The 25,307-nt window shown below is 43.4% G+C and overlaps 2 protein-coding genes and 1 long non-coding RNA gene across 3 annotated transcripts in view; 2 read left to right on the plus strand and 1 right to left on the minus strand.

Annotated features, from left to right (window-relative positions):
• The first annotated feature begins 1,224 nt into the window (after positions 1-1,224).
• The window catches only part of LOC144981373 (protein NLRC3-like), a 210,696-nt gene continuing 186,613 nt past the window's right edge, over positions 1,225-25,307 (plus strand). Inside the window, exons 1-8 of the mRNA XM_078934286.1 lie at positions 1,225-1,335; positions 6,291-6,427; positions 11,760-11,897; positions 11,980-12,138; positions 12,675-12,794; positions 13,724-13,837; positions 14,006-14,084; positions 14,246-14,444. Of these exons, the coding sequence (XP_078790412.1) occupies positions 11,812-11,897; positions 11,980-12,138; positions 12,675-12,794; positions 13,724-13,837; positions 14,006-14,084; positions 14,246-14,444 (757 nt within the window). The 5' untranslated portion in view covers positions 1,225-1,335; positions 6,291-6,427; positions 11,760-11,811. The remainder of the gene's footprint in view (positions 1,336-6,290; positions 6,428-11,759; positions 11,898-11,979; positions 12,139-12,674; positions 12,795-13,723; positions 13,838-14,005; positions 14,085-14,245; positions 14,445-25,307) is intronic.
• LOC144988299 (uncharacterized) lies at positions 3,013-3,771 on the minus strand. Its single transcript, XR_013652158.1, has 3 exons — positions 3,708-3,771; positions 3,483-3,579; positions 3,013-3,329 (listed from the first exon to the last, which is right to left on the minus strand). It is a non-coding gene; the product is annotated as an uncharacterized LOC144988299 (long non-coding RNA).
• On the plus strand, positions 14,761-16,729 carry LOC144987843 (NLR family CARD domain-containing protein 3-like). Its single transcript, XM_078937400.1, has 2 exons — positions 14,761-16,371; positions 16,468-16,729. Exons 1-2 carry the CDS (start codon positions 15,416-15,418, stop codon positions 16,697-16,699), a joined length of 1,188 nt encoding a protein of 395 aa, XP_078793526.1. The 5' UTR covers positions 14,761-15,415; the 3' UTR covers positions 16,700-16,729.

Raw genomic sequence — 25,307 nt, forward strand, 5'->3', positions numbered from 1 at the left:
CATGTGATCAAATCCTGCATTAGCTTTCAGGAGAAAGGCTGAAGCTGATTGGTCAAAAGCACAGCCCACACAAAATCAACACAACATGAGGAAGTGATGTGTTCTCAAAGCAAAGCAGAAGAGAAAGAAGCAGAATAACTGATCTGAGCTGCTTCATACGGTAAGAAAAGACGACTTCAGACCTCTCAGGAAAATCTACTTTCTTTGTTTGTTGAACCTTGTCTTCACTAACTTGACTGTTTGTGAATGTTTAGAGAAGATATTCTTTTTTATTCAAACTCTCATCTCTCTGCTGTTTAAAGATTTGATCTCATTACTGATCAACAACTGAGGATCAATTCGCACTTATTGATCAGTTTCTGTTTGACTGATTGATAAAGAAAATGGAAACAAATTATGTTTTTATGAAGATTTTAACAGAATAAACTGTTGATGTTTACAGAAGTGAAAATGCTGACTCATCAAAGTGGTTCAGATCAGTTGACTGCTGCTTCCTGTCAGAACTTTCCAGAATCCAGACAGAAGACAGAGTTTCTGTCAGAAACACAAACCATCATGAAGCTCTGGAGGTCAAAGGTTTCAGTACTGACTCCAAACCTTCCTGTTCTCCTTCATCCAGACCTGTGTGGAGGTCAAAGGTCACGAGAAAGTCTCTGTTGGAGCTTTGAGAGGAAGAATTCATGTCTTTCTTTCTTTTCTCCTCATTCTTTGATTTCTGTCTGTTTTTCTTGATGCTTCATGTTTCCTGAAGTGTAGAAACAGGAAGTTTGTTGTTTCTTTGTCAAAGTGACTGAATGGAAATGTTGCTGCTGCAGCTCCATGTCTCCACCTGGTGGAGGGAGAGCAGAAGTGCAGCAGCTGATGGCAGCTTCCTCTGCCTCCCACTGCTGTCTGACTGCATTCACCTGAACCTGAGAGGAAACACAAGAGAAGAGCCAATCAGTGGAGGAGCAGCTGATCTGTTGGTGAAGGAGGATCAGAGCTGATGATGAGGAGGGTTTCCTCTGCAGGTGAAGGTGGAAGGTGTCTGTGAGCTGATGTGGATCCAGTGAATCCAGCAGCATGGATCAGTGGGAGGAGCCACAGGAGGGAGCCCCTCCCTCTAGAAGCAGAGATGGTAACCATGACAACCAGAGCAAAGCTCAGAGGTGAGATGAACATCTCCAACTGTCCATGATCTTCTCCATGTCAGAGCTCAGGACTCACACCAGCAACCTTCATTCTTCACAGGAACCAACCTGGATCTGGATCTGGATCGAGCTGGGGGTCCAACAGGAGTGGCTATTCAAAGGATTTACCAATTAACTTCAAGGACATCCATCCAGCAGTGGAACAGTGAGTGTTTGTCAGAGTTTTTGGAGGCTGGATTCTAGTTCAGATGATCAACAGTTTTCAGATGAAGGACTTGAGGTCTGGTTCAGTTCTGGATCTCTCTGATCAGACTCACTTGGAGCATCATGTGTGTGATGAGATCTTTTCAGTTGAGTCTTCTGAGAGTCTCTGAGAGACATCAGAGATGTTGGAGAAGAAAACATGTTGACTGCTGACTCTGACTGACAGCAGCTCCAGTCTAATGAGAAGAATCACTGCAGACTCCTAGGATTCAGATTTTCATGCTTTCCAAACATCACATTGTTCTAGTTTGACTTTCTGCTCTCAGAATTTCTACATTTCTACATAGGGAATTGGAATAGACCTTTTTCACACTTCCTAATTTTTTGACCGGAAATACGTCAATGACGTGTAAAACAACTTCCTGTTAGCATAGCGGCACATATGAAGAATGGCAGAGTCGAAGAGCTGCAGTTTCTGTTGAGTTCCAGGCTGTTCGTCTTCCAACCAAAAACAGCCCGGCCTTTCATTATTTTCCTGTGGATCCAAACCTGAAACCCAAACGGATACAGGCAATCCGAAGAGATGAAGGGCATAGTTTTAATGTAAACACAGGTAGCACAGTCTGCTGCCGGCACTTACTAACTTCACTCCGGATTGTGGTGCGACTGCGTCGTTCGTCGCCTGAAGAGTGGTGTTGCCCCGAGTATTTTCTCGTGGAACAACTTTACTGCTCCTTTGAGAAGGGAGTCAGTATATGACAGAACCTCAAACGTCAGGCTATGCAGCTATGCTGTGAAGATAGCGACACGGTGGCTAAGCTAAGGCAGTAAAGATGGATCAGGACTACGTGACACACCCACTGCAGGTAAGGTTGTTCATAATGTGTTTAGTTAACGTTAGTCAACTATGTGTACCATTATTGGATAAATGCATTTCTACCTGAACAAATGAATGTTTAGAATAAAAGCTGTTCATGCTCTTCCCTATTTTAATTTCATGTATTTAATCACTTTTGGGTATTTTGTCATTAACAAAAATAAATAAAATGTATTTGTAATTAAATACTTAACATACTTTTCAAAACATGATTACTGTGTTGTGTTGAAAGGTAGCATAAATATATTAAGACTGATTTTTAATTTCTTTATCTTCACAGGTGCTCTGGATGAGGCTTTGATTACATCCATGACTTAGAAGCCAAGTTCCTTTGCTGGAGCCAGGAGACGATGTCATGGCGGACAAAGAGTTCCTTGTTCAAGACCTCATTACTGATGATCTAAGATCATCATTCCACCTTTTAAGCTTTCAGCTCCATCAGCAATGAGGAAACAGAACAAACCGCAGCCATTGCCCGCCTCAGAATTATAGTGGAAAGAGTGATCAGTAGGATAAAGTCCTTTCACATCAGGGACTCTCCCGTGCCGCTCACACTAATGGGCGGTGAGAATCAGATCTGGCTTAACTGCCGTGTTTTGGCAAATGATCATGGGCTTTTGTGTTGAAGAGTGAATTAATGTTTGGTATGTAAATAATGTATAATGTGCAAATAGAATGGAAACATTTAGTGTTTCCACATAGTTCACACATAGTTAAATATAATTGTTATATTCTTAATATTTTTCTGTTGAAATGTGACTTTGACTTCACAAAAAGAAATTAGATGAACAAATAAAACAATTTTGGTCAAAATTGTGCCTCATTTAATTTTTTGGTATGCGTAACAACAACTGATTAATCACAACACAAATAACATCAAAGATTTACAATAAAAAAGAACATTACAGATCAGCAGTAAGACAGAAGGCTGAACTGATTGTTAAAGACAAGATAAGTGTAATTTAAGGTATGCATTCATGCATTTGCCATAATAATATATATCCAAGTTCTCTTTCATTCCATCTCAGAAACCCCATCCAACACAGCCATGAGAGGTTGGGGCTGCACCTGGCATAATCTGCTTCCAGATGCCATCAGATATGGATCTGGCTGTGGTCCTACACAAGAGATACACAACACACAAAAGTTAGACATAAGTGCATAACTACATTTAAATTTAATTCATTATATCTGCTGTAACCATAATTTGGTTAGTCATAACATAAAAAAACACTTAAATTGCTCTCACAAAGCAACAAAAAGTTAATCACCTGTATATGCCTTGTACAGTGTGGACCTCAGACCGTCCCTGCCAACTGTTTTGGGCTTTTGCACCACCAGCTCACTAACCGGTTCAGGATGGATTCCCTTATAAGTAAAAGGCAAAAAGCATTTCAGTCTATAGTCACTACTGGGGGTGTTTTTATAATAATCTACAGTTGTTATGGATACACATCCGTTCTTAAATCCTAATGACAATTTGATCACAAACCCACCTGTGCTCTTGGTCTGTACCATCTTTGCAAGCCACTCGTGCAGGCCGGGGGGGGGGGCGGGGGGGGCGGGGGGGGGGGGCAGCCTGCAGACCCAGCTGTGAATAATGTGCGGTCTGGAACAGGATGGCAACTATGTGATTGCAGAATCCTTTATCAGCCACACAACTTCAGGAGAAAGCTTTCAGGTTGGCACTTTCTGCATCCAGTGATATCTAGACACAATAAATTATATAGGTTAAAATTAATCTGGTCACTGTACTTTCAGAAAAATAATACTAATAGTAAGTGAAGAAAGTGCCGCAACTGCAGCAAAAAAAATGGACACGCATACGGGCAACGTAACATTTCTTATTTACAGCTTCACCAAAGTTTTGGTTGTTATGTTAATCTCATGCCTTTTCACTTAAACATACACACAACATATTCACTGCGATGTGTTATACCTTATATTACAAATAACACCATTATTTACAGTTGACGTAAACAAACACAGAGTTACCGGTAATGCGGCAATGGCTAAGCTAGCTGAAGCTTACCTTGGTAATGGTGGATAAACTCTTCGTGGATGAATTTATATCCCTTGTCCAATTTGTTTCCTTTAGTGGACGAATGCATCTTCACACTCTTCATCACATCGGCCCTGATGAACTTCGGAACACAACTCAGGCTCTGCCATTCCTCCGCCAGCGAAGCACAAACCGGAACTAGGTTTACACGTTCATGACGTATTTCCGTTTTTTGCGAAAAAGGTCTATAGAGGATGGCATGCGCTGCACGGTAGTTCTCTTCTTTCTGGATACAATAACTACTAATTGTCAAAATTATCAAGTAGAATAAAGTGGATACATAAAGCAGAAATACCAATATCTTAACTTTTGATGGATGTCATCACATTTTAGATACTTCAAATAGTAAACATAGTAAAAATAATACTAATGATATTAATAAGAAATAAATAAATAAAGACACATACACTCATACACATCCCACCAGTACATTCAAAATAAATCGAATTAATTGTTAATAAAATCAAACGAAAACATGTGGACAAGTATATACTATGTTAAAGCTTAATATGCTTTTTATTTTTTTTCTCCTCATAACCTCCACATTAGATGAACCCTTCACATCCTCCAAACCTTCCACAATCGAGGCCCACAGTGCTGAAATCAGGCCTCGCCGTGGGTTTTGTTTCTTACCTTTGGGACCACCAGCAGGCCTGCACCTGTGGATCTGAGGGTTCTGGAAGGGTCATAAACTAAAAGTGAACCTGATAAATATGAGGGGCCAGTCCAACCTCTTTATTTTTTTTGTAACTTCTGTAACTATTCAAAAACCTTTAAATTGACCTTAAAGCTGACTGGGATTCAGTGCAAAGATTTCAAAATCAGAGTAAAGGGCTCCTTCTTTCTGGTTCTATTTAAAAGGCCTTCAGTCGAGTTTTGTACAAGCTGCAGCCGATGGTATTTTCCTTAAAAGTCAATGTTCCTGAATTATCAACAGAGAGAGAGAGAGACAGAAAGACAGAAAGAGAGAGACAGACAGAAAGATAGAGAACGAGCGAGAGAGACAAATGAGACGTGTGTCAAATAAAGCAAGATAAAACTAAACTAAAGGATTTTTTATTTGAACAACACAAAAATTAAGATTTGCAACTGAAATAATATTTTGTTTTTATCAATAAGTGTTGAAATATGAGGAGAAAATAGCATCCAAAAGAAAAGGAAATCCAAAAGTTTACATATTTACGATTCGTCTGAAACTGCCGTTCATCTGTTCGTTTTCCCCAGGCAATAAAAACATAATATGGTTGCTATGGAGATAGAAATTAACAGAAAAGCTGTCAAGTTAAAAAAAAGTGGATTTTCCATCAATGTATCTCATGTAGTTTTTTACTAATACGATCATCTTAATCAATGTGTTTTTCTGAGTCAGTTGATGCTGATCATAACGCTGATCGCTCATGCAGAGCAGCAGGACTGCGTAAAGTTTCCTCCGTAGCTCACACCAAAACAACCCCCCCCCCCCCACCATCACCACCCCACCTGTAAACACAAGCTAGGACTCCAGCTGCTCTTCTCAGAATCATGCTTCACTAATGTGGAACAGCAGCTTCATTCTAACAGCCACAGACCTTTTTACAAAATGGGTTGTGGAAAAATCTCTCCATAAACAAAACAAAGAATAATTTCCGACACAACTTATGAGGGCAAAGAACTTTATGTTACAAAATGAAATGTGAAATGAAAATATGTGGAGCCCCAGCAGATCTCCACAGATCTGTCCAAGTGGGGTTAGTGCACGATTGAGTATCAGTATGAAACACAATTGATCAATCCGTGCGCATCGTTTATCAGATTTCTTAAACCACTGACTCCTGGGGGGCTTTGGATAGTTCAGCCTTTCAGAGCTGAACCTCATACTCTTTAGGACCCAGCAGCATATTGACTGCTGCAGCTGATGACACGTGATTTCTTGTAACTGCAGGTAAGAGAGTCACACCCATGCATATGCACACACATACACGCAAGCACACACACAAGTCGTGTCATCTCCTGTTCAGTAAAACAGAGACTCTTTCAGGTTTCTGGGAGGAGCCTAACACAAACACACATAAGGGGGCGGAGCTCTGCTCAGGTGTTCCTGAATCAGGAAATGAGGAAGTTGAGAGTTTTCCTCCGTGTCAGAGCAGACAGAGCAGGACTTTCTTCTTCTTCACGGTGAGTCTTTGTGTTTCTGTTGTCTTCTCCACTCATGATGAAGGCCGTGACGTGTCTGTGTGTTCTCCTCTGTGAGGAAGAGGAGCAGCAGAGGAAGAGCTCAGACTGAAGTTTGTCTTTAACTTGTTCTTCTGTTCAAAAAGAAAAGAGTTCTTCCAAACAGCAGCAGCAGCTAAAGGTCACTGCAGGTCACCTGAGAGGGAACAAAGACCTGAGGAGTGTTTGTGTATGTGTTTCCGCTTCCTCATGGGTCTTTCGTTCAGAAGAGGTCCAGCGAACAGAAGCCTGAGTGACTGAGGGGATGAAGCAAAGACAGCAGTTGATTTCCGATAGAAACAACACAAACACAGAAAGAGACCACAATGCAGCTGTCAGATCTGCCCTGAAGGACAAACTTTGAGTTCTGCTGGATCCTTGTTCTTCCAAACAGTTGGTGACTCTGATCCACCCTTCCTCCCAGCTCAGATTCAAATGATATTCAAATGAAATTCAAATGAGATTCAAATTCCAGTGATGTGTTCCAGAGAGGCTGTGGAAGCTCCTCAGTGCTTTGATCTCTGCTGAAGAAGGTTGTGAGGCTCTCAGGTCTTCAGTGCTGAACAACTGCATGTTTCCAATCCTCTCAGTACTGAGATCTCCTTCATTTCTGAACTTCTGACATGATTCTGATGGAACAGAGCTGGGAGCTCCTCTCTGATTGGTTCTTCCACAAACATCATTTCTTCATCATCTGTTCCGTAGTTTGGATCAAATCACCTTCAAAGGGTCTCCTTACAAAGCAGAAGGTCACATGACCTCACCTTTCTCAGTCACTGAGATCAACAACCTGTCAATCAGCTTGAAGCTCCGCCCCTCCTCTCAGCTGCTGTCAGGTGGTGTCAGGTTTCTTCTTGAACCTGTTCTCTGTCTTTAGTTCAGGAAATCTCAGATTTCAGCTTCTCTCTGTCCGGAGGTTCTTCTCAGCTCTGCTCTCAGCATTTTCATCAGTGATCCAGAGTTCTTCATCAAATCACTGAATCCAGAGCTGATCAGTCTGCAGCTCTCTGCTCGTTTCTGCATCTCAGTCAGAGGAAGAATTCATGTCTTTCTTTCTTTTCTCCTCATTCTTTGATTTCTGTCTGTTTTTCTTGATGCTTCATGTTTCCTGAAGTGTAGAAACAGGAAGTTTGTTGTTTCTTTAGTAAATGACGTATTCTTATCTAGTGCTTTTGTATCTTCTTTTGAAGACCCAAAGCGCTTCACATTCACACATTCACACATTTTCCACTGCCAAAGACTGGCGCCAACCTTCTACCAGAGGCAAGGTGGGATTCAGTGTCTTGCCCAAGGACACTTCGACTGCTCTAGCGCTGCGCCAGCCGCGTCTTTGTCAAAGTGACTGAATAAAAATGTTGCTGGATGTGAAATTCTATTTTTTATTAATTAAATTCTTTTTTCCACAGAACAAACCTGCCTGATTGGTGGTTTGTTAGTGAGTGGGGGGAGCTTAATCCAAGGCTGCTTCTGACCTTCTGCTTTTGCCTTTATGTTCATGTTGGTGACGTTTTTGGGCCGTTTCGCCTCTTTCTCTGATTTGATGTTTGTGGAGGTCAAAGGTCAGACAGAGCAGCTTTCTACTCTAGAAACTAGGAAGAGGAAGGTTTTAATGCTGAAGAAGACGGCCAAACAGCAGCAGATGAAGCTGCTGCAGACTGACAGCTGATGGAACTGAAGCACTTTCTACATTCTAGTTCCAAATGTTCTACAGAATCAATCAGAGGTTGAAAGTCTTCCTCAGTACTCGAGTACTTTAGTTCAGCAGCTCCTCTTTTCCTTTAAGGTGAAGCTTCATGTGGACGACTTCTTCTTCTCTCCTCTTTTCTGGAGCTTGGGCTCCATGCAGTCTGATCAGCTCTGATTTGGGCTTCAGTTGATGTTTGTGATCAGGAACTCTGGATTCTTCTTAGAAGGAGACGTTCTGCCTCTTTAGCAGAGAGCAGAACGTTGATCTGATCTGTTGGAAGCCACTCCATCCTGAAGCTGCACTGCTGAGTTCCTGTCCACCAGGGGGCAGCACTCCTTCCATCCAGCTGCAGGAAACCTTGATGTTCTGCAGAACCTGCAGCCGTTCAGACACTCCCTGTTACTGAGGAACACAGACGTCCTTCAGGAATGTGGTTCTGCTGCAGAACATTCTTCCTGACTAAAGCAGAGAAAAAGTCCCACAGATCATCTGGAAGATCCACATTCTTTCAGTCAGAGCTGCTCTCAGGCTCAGCTTTGGTTCAGACTCAGATAAAGAGGATGGAAGCCTGTGAGGCCAAAATGCTGTAGTGAGTGGAGGCCTCTGGTCTGTGGGGGGCTGGGACCATGGCGTTGATCCAATTATCAAACTAAAGTGTTTTTCTGCTCCTCACATCTTTCTCTCTGTTTGAATCTGTCAGAGTTTTTCCTGGAAGCTCTGACAGATCTGGAAGATCCACATTCTTTCAGATTCCCATCAGCTGTGGGATCAAATCTTCCTCCAACTGCTGTTCTGACTTGTTCTCTGCTCCTTTCTCAGCTTCTGCTTCACTTTTAAGATCTTTTGGATTTGAAACGTTGTGATTCTAACAGACAATCAGTCAATCATCACAAAAATATCACCGGAAAAAGGCGGGAGCAGCAAGGCGCCAACCTGAGTGAACGCAGCTGGAAATGTAATACTGTATCGCACTGACTGCAAGCCGCCTATAGACTACAAAACAATGCATTGTGGGAAATGGGTCCTGACAGTTTTTGTAGTTGAGTGATCAATTAAAATAATTCAAAATACGTCTTGATTAAATAACGGCTACATACATTACAAAACATTAAAATAAATATAAAAGAAATATTCATTCATTCATTCAAAAGAAATAGAGACAGATCATACTTAGGGGGACAGGCATATTAAAACTAAATTGAATGTTAAGGACAACTCCAACTTTCTGTTGCCCTTCAGTCTCGCTGCAGCTTCGCTTTCATCTCCCCCCACCCCCCACCCCCTCAGCCTGGTCTCCCTAACAATCCAGGCGAGGTGCTGGTTCATCTCAAACATGTTTATCGCTGCATTTTCTCCACTGATTTTTAGTGTGTCTCAGACTAAATCATGTTCTTGCTCGCACGTTTTAATGTTAAAGCCCCGTTAGCTGTCACACATTATAGGAGCCATACATGTGATTGTAGTTCACCTTACTGCCAGTAGGGAGATTCTGTATGTAAGGGAAGACGTCACAGTGTTTGTCAGGTGTTTTGGCCCGGAAGGGCAAAAGGTTTTGACCGCAGTACCGCACAAGCGTAGGAACGCAGGCTGGTCAATGTCACACGCAAGTATGTAGGGCTGCAGCTATCGATTCTTTTTGTAATCGATTAATCTAGCACTTAATCGATCGATTAATCGAGTAATCGGATAAAACGATTTGTGTGTGTTTTTGAACAACCAAAACAAATCTTACATAACAAAAATGATGTGGTTGTAAAATGAACAAGCATTTGATTTTAAAGATACGCTCTGATGCAAATGTTACTTTTGGTGTTTTTAAGTTGGTCTTGAGAAATGGCGGAGCTAGAACATTTTGTATGGGGGGGGGGCAGAAGACTTTGAAAGGGTGGCACAACACCAAAATGGAAGGCCATTAAAAATAAAAGAATCAGAAAAACATATTTGATCATTATCATTGTTTATATTTCGTGTAAAAATAATACTTTTGTTATTTTTGCAATGCTTAAAGAAGCCTTGCAGTCCGCCGAAAGGCGAGCTACCGCCTGTCCCAGCCCCTGCCTCTCGGCGCCCCTCGCTCGCTGCCGGCGGCACGCGCGGGTATGCCAGCTCTATTTTGCAGTAGAGACACTGCACCTTGTTCTCTTCTTTATTAAGTGTGTAATGATCCCACACTTTAGACAATTTCTGCCGTTTATTTATAGATCTATTCTCTGCCATCGCGCCAACTAAATTCAAAAGGTCCGTGTGAATAAACGGTCCGTGTGACACAATCAAATCCCTGCACCGCGCTTATAGTGCGCGTCATAGGAATTCAACGAGGCTTCAAGGCAGAGTTTTTGCATCGAGGAATTATTGTAATCGAGTAACTCGAGGAATCGTTTCAGCCCTACAAGTATGTATGCAAAATGACAGCAAATGTGTCGCCATACAAAATGGGAGTGGACATTTTAATGTCTGGAGCAAACAGATGCGCGTCAACCTCACCCTGGGTCAAAACAATCTCAGTAGGTGAGTTGTAGGCTCAGCTCCTTCATGCATGTAGGTGTGGGACATTTATTCTCCGCAGCGACCCATATCCTGCGGGGGTGGAGAGAACCATTTGGTTGGGGTTGACACACCGCCGTGTGCCTAACCGTAACCATAACCTTAACCCTCCTCCGGCTCTGTGCAGCCCAGAAAAAATGTGGTCCGGGGAGGATGGGGGGCTGTCAGGTTTCCTGCCTTAAATGTTCTCCTGCTTTCAAGCCCGGTCAATGTCCCGCCCCCAAGAGTCATTGTGATTGGTTGCTTTATCAGCTCCAACCAATCATGAAAAGGTGTAGTTCATACAGACTGGTGGGCTACATTAACATTAAACTTTCATATTAAGGCGGGGGCGCAAAATATCACCTTCTCTTCCCTCCCCCCTCACGTTCTTCCCCTTTCCCTCCCCATAAACACTCTTCTTTCACTTTCGGTTTTTCCCATCAGGGGTCGCCACAGCGAATCATCCTACCTTTTTGTGGATGAGTCGCATGGTTAACTTGGCAATGTTTTACGCCGGATGCCCTTCCTGACGCAACCCTCTCAAATCATTTGGGCTTGGGACCGGCACACAGAAGCAGAGAAGGGAACAGAAAGCAGCCTGGATTCGATCCCTGGTGTCAGGTGCCGTAATCCAGCACGAGCTAAACTGGCTCCCCTCCCTCCCCATACACACTAAATGTAACAAAAAATAAAAAATTAATACAACAAAAAGGGGTTTATACAAACCTACACTCTGGTTTCTCGAAGTTATATAACCTCTTTTTGTGATGGTAAAACCTGTCCAACACAAAAAGCCTTCAGCTCTAATCTGTTTGCTCAGCTGTTGGACAGAACAAGTCAGAAAAAAAGAAAAGAAAAAGTGACTGAATGGAAATGTTGCTGCTGCAGCTCCATGTCTCCACCTGGTGGAGGGAGAGCAGAAGTGCAGCAGCTGATGGCAGCTTCCTCTGCCTCCCACTGCTGTCTGACTGCATTCACCTGAACCTGAGAGGAAACACAAGAGAAGAGCCAATCAGTGGAGGAGCAGCTGATCTGTTGGTGAAGGAGGATCAGAGCTGATGATGAGGAGGGTTTCCTCTGCAGGTGAAGGTGGAAGGTGTGTGTGAGCTGATGTGGATCCAGTGAATCCAGCAGCATGGATCAGTGGGAGGAGCCACAGGAGGGAGCCCCTCCCTCTAAAAGCAGAGATGGTAACCATGACAACCAGAGCAAAGCTCAGAGGTGAGATGAACATCTCCAACTGTCTATGATCTTCTCCATGTCAGAGCTCAGGACTCACACCAGCAACCTTCATTCTACACAGGAACCAATCTGGACCTGGATCTGGATCTAAACCTGGACCTGGATCTGGATCTAAACCTGGACCTGGACCTGGATCTGGATCCAGTTGGGGGTCCAAAAGGATTGACATATCAAAGAATACTAATCCTAACTTTAAAGTCATCCATCTAGGAGTGGAACAGTGAGTGTTTGTCAGAGTTTTTGGAGGCTGGATTCTAGTTCAGATGATCAACAGTTTTCAGATGAAGGACTTGAGGTCTGGTTCAGTTCTGGATCTCTCTGATCAGACTCACTTGGAGCATCATGTGTGTGATGAGATCTTTTCAGTTGAGTCTTCTGAGAGTCTCTGAGAGACATCAGAGATGTTGGAGAAGAAAACATGTTGACTGCCGACTCTGACTGACAGCAGCTCCAGTCTAATGAGAAGAATCACTGCAGACTCCTAGGATTCAGATTTTCATGCTTTCCAAACATCACATTGTTCTAGTTTGACTTTCTGCTCTCAGAATTTCTACATTTCTACATGGAGAATTGGAATCAGCTTTTCTAGAAAAAAGTCTGGATTGACTGACAGAAAATGCTGAAACCTGGAAACTGTTGATCCAAACATGTCATGTTATTCCAGACTAAACAGCTCAGTCTGTGTTCATGTCAAAGTCCATCAGCTGTTCTTGAAGAAGCAGATCCTCCAACACTCTGATGGTTTGGTGTTTGCAGAGGTCAACAGGTCACACAGAGAGTCCAGTCTGCAGCCTCCAGCTGTGACTCCATGAAGAGTAACCGGTCCAAAGGTGGAACTCCAAACTTCAGAACTGAACCAGGACCTTCAGACTCACAGTAAGAAGCAGTTTCTAGTGAACAGAGATCTGTTGATGAATCTTTTTTCAAAGACAGTCTTTAGATTTACGGATTCAAGGAGTTTTTATTGCCAGTGTCTGTGAACAAAACAATTTCACAGAATAGGAATTTGATGCGGTGGCAATGTGCCATATACAACACTTTCAAATAAAAACAAACAATAAGCAAGAAAAAAAATTAACACAATGGTCAAAACAATGAATAGAAGTACAATAGTGTTAACAGTGCAAACTGTGGATGAATAAGGTGCAGATAGTGGACTGGTACTTGGACATTTAAGTGAAATGTTTAAGGGGGGAGGGGTTAAAAAGTGTTCATGAGTCTGACTGCAGAGGGAAAGAAATTATTCTCATGTCGTGAGGTTCTGGTCTGGATTCACTTTAGCCTTTTGCCTGAAGGGAGAGGTTCAAGTAATCCATGTCCAGGTGGAGAAGATGGGATTTGGTTGTTGGAGAGAAACCCAAACAGTAACTTCAGCTCCAAATCCCAAGCAGCCATCATATTTTCTGATTTGAACAAATGTTTGATTTAAAAAAGAAACAGTTTAGTCTAATATTTTATTAAAAGTCTTTCATGAAGTTAATGTTATAATTAACCACAGAAAATCTAAAATATAATGATGATAATGGTTGGTCTCCGTTAAAATTATAACTTTTTCTTTGCATCTCATCCACAAACTCAAACATTAAATTCTTAATTTTCTTCTGGTCTAAATGAGAATCAATGATCCAGTTTTCTGTAACTCTGATTCATCTGTGAGTCAAAACTAACATTGGAATCATTGCTGTTCTGAAAACAACAGCATTCATGATGCATTTATGATCTGAGATGATCCAAATCCAAAAGAACTCATCAAACACCTTCATGAAAGAAACTCACTTCTAACTAAACAAGTGTTTTTCTATCAGGATCCATCAGAGACTCAGAACTGGATCTGGATCTGAACCCAGCTGTGTTTCCTTCAGGAGTGACCAGTCAATGGGTCATCCTATTGAATTTAAATCATCTTCTGGAGCAGAGAGGTGAGCTGTGTGTAAACGTTCTTTCTCACAGACATTTCTATCTTCATGTGTGCAGCAGTGAGGGTTGGAGCTTCTCCACAAACACAGAATAGATCTAGTAGATTCTCCTGAGTGTTTGCAGGACACCAGTGGGTCCAGTAGGATCTGATTGTTGCTAAATCTCCACAGACTGGACCAGCAGAGCTCAGAGACTCCCAGTGCTCCGTCTGTCCAGCAGCATCAAACACAGCTGGACTCCATCTTTCTGGTCTGTACATGAACAACAACTACTGTTCCATCATTCTGTCCACAGTCGTCTCCATGCTGCACTTTGGACACCAGTGGACTGTCAGTGTGTCCAACATGGAGCTGATGTTTGGCTCCATGACTTCACTCTGATTGGCTCATTCATCTGGAATTCTGTTGCAGCTGCTGGAGGACAACATTGTCACTTTTGTCAAGAAGGAGCTGAAGAAGATCCAGAAGTTTCTGAGTCACAGGGAGGATGAGGAGGAGCTGGAGGACGAAGATGAAGAGCAGAGGAGCAGCAGAGAGTCACTGATGAAGATCACAGTGAACTTCCTGAGGAGAATGAAGCAGGAGGAGCTGGCTGATGGACTGCAGAGCAGTAAGAGGATTTCTCTGAAGGTTTCAGCTGCTGAGAAATGAAGATTTCCTGATGTCTGAACACATGGAACCACAGGGATTCAAACCCTCGTCATTCAGGGCTGCTGAGAGTTGATTTGCTGTTTGTTGTCTTCATTCAGGATCTGCTGCTGTTTGTCGACATGAAGTCCAATCTGGTCTGAAGAAGAAGTTCCAGTGTGTGTTTGAGGGGATGGCTAAAGCAGGAAACCCAACCCCTCTGAGTGAGATCTACACAGAGCTCTTCATCACAGAGGGAGGAAGAGGAGAGCTGAATGAAGAACATGAGATCAGACAGATTGAAGCAGCATCCAGGAAAGCAGACAGAGCAGAAACAAGCATCAGACAAGAAGAGCTCTTCCAACTCCCAGCTGGAAGACCAGAACCAATCAGAACCGTGATGACTAAGGGAGTGGCTGGCATCGGGAAAACAGTCTTAACACAGAAGTTCACTCTGGACTGGGCTGAAGGCAAAGCCCACCAGAACCTCCACTTCACATTTCCATTCACTTTCAGAGAGCTGAATGTGCTGAAAGAGGAGAAGTTCAGCTTGGTGGAACTTGTTCATCACTTCTTCCCTGAAACCAAACAAGCAGGAATCTGCAGCTTTGAAGACTTCCAGGTCCTCTTCATCTTTGATGGTCTGGATGAGTGTCGACTTCCTCTGGACTTCCACAAGACTCGGATCCTAAATGACCCTAGAAAGTCCACCTCAGTGGCTGATCTGCTGACAAACCTCATCAGGGGGAACCTGCTTCCCTCTGCTCGCCTCTGGATAACCACACGACCTGCAGCAGCCAATCAGATCCCTGCTGAGTGTGTTGACATGGTGACAGAGGTCAGAGGGTTCAATGATCCACAGAAGGAGGAGTACTTCAGGAAGAGGTTCAGAGAGGAAAAAAGCAGGCCAGCAGGATCATCTCCCACATCCAGAGATCCAGAAGCCTCCACATCATGTGCCACATCCCAGTCTTCTGCTGGATCACTGCTACAGTTCTGGAGGATCTGATGAAGAGTAGAGAGGGAGGAGAGCTGCCCAAGAGCCTGACTGAGATGTACATCCACTTCCTGGTAGTTCAGGCCAAAGTCAAGAAGGTCAAGTATGATGGAGGAGCTGAGACAGATCCTCACTGGAGTCCAGAGAGCAGGAAGATGATGGAGTCTCTGGGAAAACTGGCTTTTGAGCAGCTGCAGAAAGGAAACCTGATCTTCTATGAATCTGACCTGACAGAGTGTGGCATCGATATCAGAGCAGCCTCAGTGTACTCAGGAGTGTTCACACAGGTCTTTAGAGAGGAGAGAGGCCTGTACCAGGACAAGGTCTTCTGCTTCATCCATCTGAGTGTTCAGGAGTTTCTGGCTGCTCTGCATGTCCACCTGACCTTCATCACCTCTGGACTCAACCTCATGGAGAAAAAATCCTTAAAGATTATCAAACTGAAACAAATCAGACCGGTCCAGTTCTACCAGAGTGCTGTGAAGAAGGCCTTACAGAGTCCAAACGGACACCTGGACTTGTTCCTCCGCTTCCTTCTGGGTCTTTCACTGCAGACCAATCAGAGTCTCCTACGAGGTCTGCTGACTCAGACAGGAAGTAGCTCACAGACCAATCAGGAAACAGTCCAGTTCATCAAGAAGATCAGTGAGGATCTGTCTGCAGAGAAAAGCATCAACCTGTTCCACTGTCTGAATGAACTGAATGATGGTTCTCTAGTGGAGGAGATCCAACAGTTCCTGAGGTCAGGACGTCTCTCCATAGATAAACTGTCTCCTGCTCAGTGGTCTGCTCTGGTCTTCATCTTACTGTCATCAGAAGAAGATCTGGTAGTGTTTGACCTGCAGAAATATTCTGCTTCAGAGGACGCTCTTCTGAGGCTGCTGCCAGTGATCAAAGCCTCCAACAAAGCTCTGTAAGAACTCTCAGGAAAATCACCTTCAGTCAACAAACGAATCTGAGTGGAAGCATGAAGTATTCAATAACTGATGTCTGTCTTTGTTTTCTTCAGACTGAGTCTCTGTAATCTGTCAAAGGGAAGCTGTGCAGCTCTGTCCTCAGTTCTCAGCTCTCAGTCCTCCAGACTCAGAGTTCTGGACCTGAGTGTCAACAACCTACAGGATTCAGGAGTGAAGCTGCTGTCTGCTGGACTGGAGAGTCCAGACTGTAAACTGGAGACTCTCAGGTCAGGTTTCATTCAAATGTTGATTCTCTACAACAAATTCTGTCTTTTGTTTCTCTGATTCAGGAGAAAGTGTCAGATAGATGTCAGTGCAGAGGACTGTTGTATAGAAGTAAAAAGAAAACAAAATTTTGCTTGAGTTAAAAGTCCTGGTTTTTCCTTATCTAATGGTTACAGATGTTATTATGTTTTTTTGCACCAGACTTAACCGGAGAACCTAAGTCCATCCAGGTGTTGATATCTGGGAGAAGTTCATTTTCTCTGTTATCTTTGAACGAAAACATGAATCAATCCCAGAACTGCAGATTTCAATAGACAAACAGTTGCAGCAGATTTCTGGCCCACAGAGCAGCAGATGGATGAAGAGAAAAGAGGAGGTCAAACTGCAGCAGACTGACAGGTCTTTCCCACAGTCCTGGTTTTGGTGATTATTCAGAACCGAGTTTGGATCAGAACCAGGTCTTTTATTTCAAATAGTCTTTAGGTTAGCTTCTGGTTGTCAGTCCTGGTGCTTAAACAGACACTAAATCTCTGCTGTTTTAGAGTGAGGAACCTCTGCTAGTAGTTTATGTTCAAGGCTGGGGGCGGAGCTACCTGCCAAAGGAATAGATCAGCTGACCAAGAAACTTAATGTGGCAGCACGAGTATAAGGAAAGATTAAAAGAAAATTTACAGGGAGCCTTGGCTCCCGCCCAAACATGAGGAAAAAGGGGGACTCCCCTGTTGACCGATGCAGGGTTGTATTAAAATAATACCATACCTGAGGCAAACACACAAGCCAATCCCTCTTCCTAGACACAGGCAGAGTACGCAGCAAATTGTGCAGAGTCCCGTTAAAGCGTTCTACCTGCCCATTCCCCACCGGATGATACGGGTTTGTGGGACTTTTGAAACCGTAAAGACTACAGAGCTAAAAACATTAAGGTTTCCACATAAAATCACTTTAAAAACACACCAGCCTCTGCCTATAATATTTAAAAGATCCTGCTGACAACGCCAGAATGTGGCAGCACGAGAAAACGGGTCGACAACGCCTCCTGGGGGCTGCTGAGCCCCAGGAAAAGATTAAAACCAAGCAAACACCCTTTTGTGAATCACTGCACACGTGATGGAAACCACACAGCACACTGGGACCCCCCACCACACACAGCAGTCCACCACCTCGGCCTCCCCCCTCCTGAAAAAAGAATTAAATTGATCAATAAAAGCCACACAATTAAAAATAAAGATAAAAGGTGATTAGTGTTCATGGGTGCTGGTAAGCCACCCAACCACCTCCTATAAGCTGGGGGGAGCCGTTCACAGTCCGGTGAGACGCCACAGCAACGAGGGGTCTCCGTGAGCTGAGCGTTTCTCTCCAACCTGTTCCGTCGTGGCGGGGGTGGGACCCGGAGAGAAATAAACAAAATTGTTAAAAACAATAAAGGCAAAGCAGCAGATTTAATACCCTATTTGGGGGAGATGAGAAGGGCGTCAAAGCCTGGCCGACTGCTCGTGTACAGGGAGCTGTGAACGAGTCTGCTCGTAAGCTCCCAATCCCTGTTCAGTTCCGAGAACTCCAAACCTGGCTTACCTGCCAACCAACCCCCGTTCCACTTCCAGGTGCCTTGATGTATGGCAACAGCACGAGTTCATTTCCAAACAGGGAGGAGGAGGGCTTTTAAAGCACCGCCACCAAATTAACACGAGCGTGTTGACTGCCGCCTCATAATTAGTGGGCGTGTCCTACTTGCCACACCCGTGTGGATTTTATGTCCATCAAAGGCTAAATGTTGTTAGCGCAGGTTAGCCTCTCCTAGTCCTGGCTTCTTCCAGCTCCGTTCTTCAACAGAAAAAGCTCTGACCACACGGATTAAAACTAAAATGATGAGCAAACAGGCGCTTCATAAAAACCGTAACATTAATAAAAGCCCATTTAGAAGATCTGGTATATTACCGAGCTGCCAGATATCTATGTATGTCGCCTCTCAGCGGAACTCCTTTCCTCTTCCAGTATTTTCAACACTACTGCTCATGTTCAAATTACTTATTCCGACCGAAAATGTGACCCATGTGAACGTTTGTTGTAATCGGAAGAAATTTTTCTGGGCCCATGTACACGGTTTCATTCTTATCCAACCATTGATGCCATAAAAATATTTTGCACAGGTAACCGTGGCAGTCAGTCAGGGGGACAACCCTGCTACATGGTAATCCTGATTCCATGTTTGATTTCATGAGTTTATCCAAGAGATTCTCCCAGAGAGAGTTTCAGCTTCAGCTACGTTGATGACGCCCGCTTCAGCGGTTTTTCCTTCTCTTTCTCTGACTGAGTTTGAAAGCTTGCTGTCCCGCGTTGACACAAGAGGTAAAAAACAAGATCCAGGAATCCAGGTTTGAGCAGTCCAGGTCCAGCGGTTTGTGAACAGGACCCAGTTTTAGGTGATCTTATTGCAAAAAATGCAGCGGAAAGTTCCTTTAGTCCCCTCGCGAGTCAGACGCTGTGAATCGGAAGCCAACTTCAGTGTCGTCTGACCGCACGGATTTAAAAACATATGATCGAGCAGAGCAGGCCCTTAAATATAATCATAACTGTAATAAAAGCAAATTATGAAGATAGTCTCCTGCAGCTTCGCGCTGAGTGAGTGTTTTGGTCCAACCAGCAACGTTTAGCATGGAGAAATCTGCTGTCTGTTAATGGGGCTCCAGCTGTCAACAGCAAATTCACCGCGAAGCTGCAAATAAATGTGTAAATATTTCGGAATTACATCAGTCTTTATTTTGTTGTGGACTATCTGGAAACACAAATTCCTATGATGGTTTCTCAGATCGCAGCAGCATTTCCGCCTTCAGCGATCATCGGAGCTTCGCGCTCCGCTATGCGAAGGCAGCTGGTGGTCCGAAGATCAAACGCTTGTCCGCGTTGCGTCAGGAGGAGGACCGCAGAAGGCGGACATGCTGCTATGTAGTCCTGAGAAGCTGTGGAAACTCATCAGAAGTTCACAACCACCACAAAGCTTTCTTCTGTGCCGCTAACAGAAAGCTCCACAGCTCTTAGTCTGTCTGTGTCTGTCAGCGGCCGGACACACGGAGAAAGCAGTGACGTCATCGCCCTGCCCCCCCTCTGGAAATGCTCACTGAGAGAATTTTGCTACAAATTTTGCAGGGTATATGTGACAACAGAAATGCAATCCCCTCTTTGCATTTTCATTTTAATTATGACACAGAATGAGCGGTTTTAAAGTATAAAATGAAAAAGCATTTTGAAATATTATATATTTGATATATATACATTTGAAATATATATATTTTTCATTAGAATTTTGAGTCATTTGATGCAGTTACATTTTGAAAATTAAAAAGCATTTCTGTGAATCCATTTTAATTTTCAAATTAGACATTTCTAAAAGAATTTTGCTACACATTTACCAGAGAAATTTTTGAAAATGAAATGTCAAATACCATTTTCATGATCATTTCAGTCAGACAACTCTTGCAGTAAGAAATATTTATTTGACATTTTCCACATTCTTTAAGTTGGCATAGTTAAGTTCACATATTTTCGTTTGGCATAAGGCTCCGTTCAATTCCATGAGAAATTTCCATAACCCTTTCGGGTAACAAAACCCCCAACACTAAAATCATCCAGAAGAAAAATGTGAATGTATAATCAGTGTGTAATAAAATGGGGTGTGTTTTCGCCAGCATTCCATTTTCATTTCATTTCCCAGTATGACTGCTATGTGTGACCCGGCACCATTGACCGTTTGGGCCGCCCCCGTTCGAGTACAGCGCCACGAAGGGAACATGCTATCTAGTGGATCTGCTATGTGTGACCCGGCACCATTGACCGTAGGCTCCTGTTCGTGGAAACCACTAGAGGAACATACTATCTGAAAGAGAGAGGGAAAGAAATAAAAGGGGAGCCAACATAAAATTACTCATACCTGATCTTAGAACGTAAGCTCACCTCCGCAAAACGGTGTGCAGAACTATAAGTTAAACTGCCAAACAACCCGTATGAGACACTAACTTAACATCCAATCCAAAGCTTCCGATGGCGTATTATGACATGCTTAACAGCCATTATTCAAACTTCTATTAAACTAAGAACAAGCTTGATGGCCATAAACTTCTTCCATTTTGGCAACTATATATACACGCGCTTAAGTAACATCCATTATTTCGAAGCTCCCAACGACAGTCCCACGAACGAGCTTAATAGCCATAATTTTCTCCATTTGGCATACCAATTATAAGCGCTCAAGGAACATCATTTAATTGAGGTTCCATCCATATATTAAGAACGAGTTCAAAGCCCATAATTACTATGCTTCATTGGCATACTATAAACAAATGAACTTAAGAATCAGATTCGAGCTCCGCGCATACTATGATACAACTTAGAACATCCTAAATTTTGAGGCTTCCACCTGGCTATAATTTTCTTTTAACATCTATAATCGAATAATTTACATTCATTCTGCGGTTGACATTGATTAATTAATTCAGTCAGAAGTGTCATTGGAATGCAGAGGAGGTCCACCGCTCCGTCACTTTCAGTGCAGCAATAGGTACGTCGAGCAGTCATCGTTGCAGCACCAGATCAAGGAATGCATGGGTGACGTCATTTCCTGGAAACGGAGAAGCTGATCGGGGCGTAGGGGTTCGCAGGCTCAGGATGCGATGCATAGATAAAAACAAAGCAGTATTAGTCTTGACAAGAATATATAAATAACCCAGAAACTGATCAATTTCAAAATGATTGAGATAAATTAAATAACAGTGCTTTTAAAGAACAAATCTGAGAAAGTGAAATTTAGTATATAGTTAAGGTAAAGACCCATTGTGGATTTATCGCACCCTAGAAACCACCATAATTACAAATTCCAACAACGAAATGATAGTGAAATATATAACCTGCACGAAATCTTAACACCAATTTTTATATACTCCAATGATAAGAAAAGTAACCTTTGACAGTTTCAGAGGGACGCATCTTCAGGAGGCCATCGAGGAGCAGGTGATGGGAAGAGCAGCCAAGGAGATTTGTAGATGAGAAAGGTCAACATCCCACGTAGCAAAGGATTGCAGCTCAGCTGGATTTTAGATTAGTGGTTCTCAAATTGGTGGACAACAAAGTACAGACTACTAACATTTTAATTAGCCAAGGGCGTCTGAATACTGCAAAAGAGAACTTGAGAGCCATGAGGGATCATAGGTTTTGACAGCATTTTGCTAGACTGAACCTTAAGCATTTAGAGACGGAGTAAAACACGCCTCTAAATGGGGATGCATCTAGCAGAGTGTCATCTGCTTAAGCAAGGCAGACAGAAGACTGACTTGTGGACACAAGATTTAACTCTTGAACTAAGCTTGAGAGCGCAAGTGATATATTTCCTACGTTCAGGGTAGAAGTTGCTCAAGGTGTTATTTAAACATTAACCAAGTCAACCGATGACACAATACTATCATTCAATATTGAAAAAGCCTTAATATAATCTCCAAGGATTAAATAACCGGACGACCCCTTAAAAACCAGAGCTGTGGATCCTGGCGGCCGGACAAACACAAACCACTCTTCTTAAATCCTTTTCCCCCAAACCAGTAGACTCAGAAGAACAAGTGGAGGGAGCCTGAAGACACGACAATCATAACAAAACCACTCCAAGCATAGAGAGGGAAAGATCAAACGCAAAACAAAAAAAAATCCAGAACAGTAACACGGGGCCCAGGATCGAACTACCCAGAACAAGAACACAAGATGAACGGATGACCATAGGACCAAAGCTACAGCAAATGTCAGGTGGCCCAATCATTGACAAATCATATTCAACCAAAATGTGAATAAACGACATGCTGCACAAAAGCTAGAGATGACATAATGGGGAGAGACAAGCATCAATGAACCACCCAAATCCATAGAAGAAAAATAAATCCGGATGGGTGGAGAACCATACATTATAGACAACGTGGAAACCCAGATTTGAAAATAAAGTTTTTTCCACAGAGATTCAAAAGACCAGGGATACAGAGGAAAGTTGGCCACCAAGAAATCATCAATAACATGCAAAATGAAGGGCACCCATCGCCTACAAATATCCAGGACAGGGCTTCAGATAATAAAGTCGATTTTATGAGGACTGCCACGACAGCGGAAAGGTAAACCGACAAATACTTCGAGCACCAACTGAAGGCCAAGAGACGCCACTGAGAGGCATAGAGGCAGAACATCAGTGATAACAGTCATCCTCAGCCTTATATCGCTTTCGGAGGAAAATCGTGGAGACAGCATGGGGAGCTGAAGAAAATATATACCAATCCTGAAGGCGCATGGGGAACCAGGCCGCTGATGCCCTGAAGATGAACTGCGAGGCGCTAACAGGTCCAGATCAAGTCAGGTCAACCTGAAAACTTCCCAGGGGCCACCCTCAGTGGCAGCTTTGAAAACGATGCCCTGGAAGAATCCATCACATAGCCCCCACAAACCTCCAAACCAGAGAGAGAATAACAAATTAACTGTCCAGCCGAGAAAACAAGGCCGCGACGAGACTGACACACTCACTAATGCGGCCGACCCAAGTCCCTGAGCCAGGGCAGGGCCCACTGGGGTACACAGAGCAGGGGAAAAACAGGCGGAGCAGAACCAGATGCAGAAGGTGCGGGGGCAACGAACGAGGATCACTGAGTGAATAAAATGAGCCATAGACGCTGCATAAGAGAGACCAATCATAGGGAAAATGTCCACAGAGCAGAGACGGGTCCAAGAGACACTGATTCACATTCTGACTAACCAGCAGCTACAACAACGAGAAAATAAACAGAAGAACCGCCATAATAATAAAGCCAGCTTCTAATTAAAGATAGTCAAGATTCACACTCAGCTCCCAAAGAACAAAACGGCAACAGAAAAAAATGCTAAAATCCACAAAAATTCAGCCAGCATGAGAAACCTGTCCAAACGAGGACTGCCAGCCTTCACAACCACAGAAGAGACCCCACAACCCCTGAAACAATAACCGGACGACGCCGAACTACGCAGCAGAAAAGGAATCAGAAGTGCATCATGAAGGACCATGAGTCAAAACTACAATTCCCAGGGTCCTTAGGGGCGTGACGTCACCGAAGTAAACAGGAAGCAAAACGCAGCCTTAGAAAACTACACGGGAAAGAACCGCATGATGCTCACCGTAGATAATTGGGGTGACCACGGCATACGAGAAGACCCGGACTGCCCCTGATCGGGGGGCACGGACATCCCGAACATCGCGGAAAGCACACCCCCTGCAGATGCACGCGACCGCGGAGAAACGAACGCGCTGTGCGCCGTCAGCCGCCCGCTGATCGCCGCAAAGGAGAGCAGACGCGGCGAAACGAAAACCCCACATCAGAAAAATGGGGATCACCCATCCGAAGGACGGGGGGAATACAGCAAGACGCCGAAAGAGAAGGAGACCCGCGGGCACGGAGACCGGCGAATAATGAGCGCTGAAGGTAAGAAAGAGAATGAACGACTGCGCACCTGGGCTTAAATAGGACGCTGAGCAGGTGAGTTAATTGACTGAACCGCCCTAGGGTATTTACCTGTAAAACACGGCTGCGAGTATCTGCCAGAAATACAATAAATCGTCATTTAATTAAGTGACAGAATAAGCTGTGTTGAGGAAGGAAATGAAAAAGCATTTTTTCCTGGACCTCCAGCTGCATCACTGCTCCTGAACACACTTTTCTGTCTGATTGCAGGTTGAAAGACTGCAGTTTGTCAGAGATCAGCTGTGAAGTTCTGGTCTCAGCTCTGAAGAAAAACCCGTCTAATCTGACAGAACTGGACCTGAGCTGGAACCAGAACCTGCAGGATTCAGGAGTTCTTCATCTGTGTGGTTTTCTGGAGAGTCCAGGCTGCAGACTGCAGACTCTGAGGTCAGTAAAGAAGCTGAACTCCCTGAAGGATGAGAAGAACAGATCAGGTGAAGACCTTTCTGATGTTTCACTGGAAGATTTTCTGTCTACAGCCGTGTTTGAAACAAACTGATGATTGGTTCAGATTTTCTTCATCAATTAAATTGATTGTTCTGATGATTGATAGAAACTGATCTGTTTCAATCAGGATCTTGTAAATCAGGATCTCCAACCTATTTTAGAACACGGATCCATTTAATGTCAGAAAGAATGTTCACAGATCGGCCTGTAGAAAGTTCAAGTTGGCGTCCAAATTAGTTTCAGCTTCCAGTTTTCAGAAAACCATTCAAAGGATTCTACATGAAATCTATTTGAAGAAAATAGTTTGAAAAGATCTTTAAATATTGAATCTAGAACAGACACTTCCTTTGAATGTCACTAGAACAACAAAAACACACAAAGTGTTCTTTGGTCAGAGCATCATTCAGTCACTGAAAACCAGAAATGACTGCAGATTCATTTACCACTAGAAATGAAAAACTGTCACTTAAAAGATGACACTTTATTTTTGGAACTTTGGATTCAGAAAAGTTTTCTGAAGACTAAAGATGCTGAAACCTAAAAGGTTCAACTCAAAGACAACCAAAGGACATTTACAATAGAGTTCAACACTGAACACAATGAAAAAGGTGCAAACAACTGATGGACATGAACCAAAAAGAAGTGTCATTGAAAGTTCACTGACTGAATATTAGACGTTTCCATTCAACTAAAGACACAACTGTGTTGAA

The sequence above is a fragment of the Oryzias latipes genome, chromosome 2, assembly GCF_053564925.1.
Source record: "Oryzias latipes strain Hd-rR chromosome 2, Olatipes_Hd-rR_3.1".
Taxonomy (NCBI): domain Eukaryota; kingdom Metazoa; phylum Chordata; class Actinopteri; order Beloniformes; family Adrianichthyidae; genus Oryzias; species Oryzias latipes.